The sequence below is a fragment of the Wasmannia auropunctata genome, unplaced genomic scaffold (genome assembly GCF_000956235.1).
Source record: "Wasmannia auropunctata unplaced genomic scaffold, wasmannia.A_1.0 LD333302.1, whole genome shotgun sequence".
NCBI lineage: Eukaryota > Metazoa > Arthropoda > Insecta > Hymenoptera > Formicidae > Wasmannia > Wasmannia auropunctata.
The window spans coordinates 1-1,095 of NW_012029588.1; the positions used below are offsets into that span (position 1 = coordinate 1).

General features: G+C 41.7%; 1 protein-coding gene across 1 annotated transcript; it reads right to left on the reverse strand.

The window, feature by feature from the left end:
• Positions 1-10: 10 nt before the first annotated feature.
• LOC105460049 lies at positions 11-1,009 on the reverse strand. The gene is made up of 2 exons (XM_011706495.1): positions 566-1,009; positions 11-363 (listed from the first exon to the last, which is right to left on the reverse strand). The coding sequence occupies exons 1-2, from the start codon at positions 827-829 to the stop codon at positions 91-93; spliced, it is 537 nt and encodes a 178-aa protein (XP_011704797.1). The 5' UTR covers positions 830-1,009; the 3' UTR covers positions 11-90.
• Between the last annotated feature and the right edge of the window lie 86 nt (positions 1,010-1,095).

Below are 1,095 nucleotides of genomic sequence, written 5' to 3' on the forward strand. Positions count from 1 at the left end.
GTTACAGTTACAGTTTAAGGAGAGACGAGAAGGGCTCTTAAAACGAACTGTCCGCAGGGAGAGAACTTGGGGAGAGTTTCGACAACTTTTTCAACTACCATGATTTTTACAAATAATTGTTTTATTCGTGTTGAATTGCCTTAATTGGATTCCAATGACTAAATCGAAGCAGGGCGGCCTATTGGTCTCCTCTTCGAGCTCCCCGCCGGTGTTCTCCGCGCTACTCGGTCTCGTGTACTTGAATCTATTCTCGTAAGCGTATTTGCTCATGTTACCGTAATAAAAGAACTGCCCCCCGTACTCGCCGTATCCCGAATACGTGGAGGCCGGCGGCGGTCTTCGGGACTCGGCCAACGACGGCGTCTGGAAACGTGCGAAAAACGACGCGTCTGTCAAAATCGTCGGAAAAAGTGTGTTTTTTTCGCTAATGTAATCAAGTTTTTGATAAATCAACAGACACCGTCCACGTGACAACTGATAACTTGACGGCACTACAAATTTCGCTTTCTAGAGGACGGCTGTCTGGGCAGCTGTTGTTCAACGACCACGTTAAAGTTTTACGAACCGTCGCTTGAAGAATCAGCTTGCGTTCGTGGTGCAGCTTATGGAACAGATGCTTGTTGTAGCTGCTGACCAGCCGGCGTAATCTCAGATACATGTATCGCTGCTTGTCCCGCCAGGAATACTCGTTACTTGCATTAGGCACCCGCAAGCACGTGAACCACGTGCGTTTTAGGACGTATCTGAGATGCATGCTGACCTGGAAAATTAACAATAAGTCGTGGATTTTAGGAGCCATATTTATATAGTATGTATTAATCATATCCATAGGCTGTAACTTAATTCAGATTTTCATAACTCTAATTTTTGCCTTGAAAGTTCTTCACCCAAGAGATGTTCATATGATATTTTGAAGAGATATTATTATCGATAATCTTTCTCGATTTTCTTTTTGCAAAATCTTCAGGTGATAAAATTTTGAAGGTGATTAATTTTTGAATTTAGATTTGCTTTACGAGAAATTCTTAAAAATCTTAAAAAATTTTGAATGTCTCGAAACTCTGGAAAATTTCTTTAGAACTATCTTTGCGATGA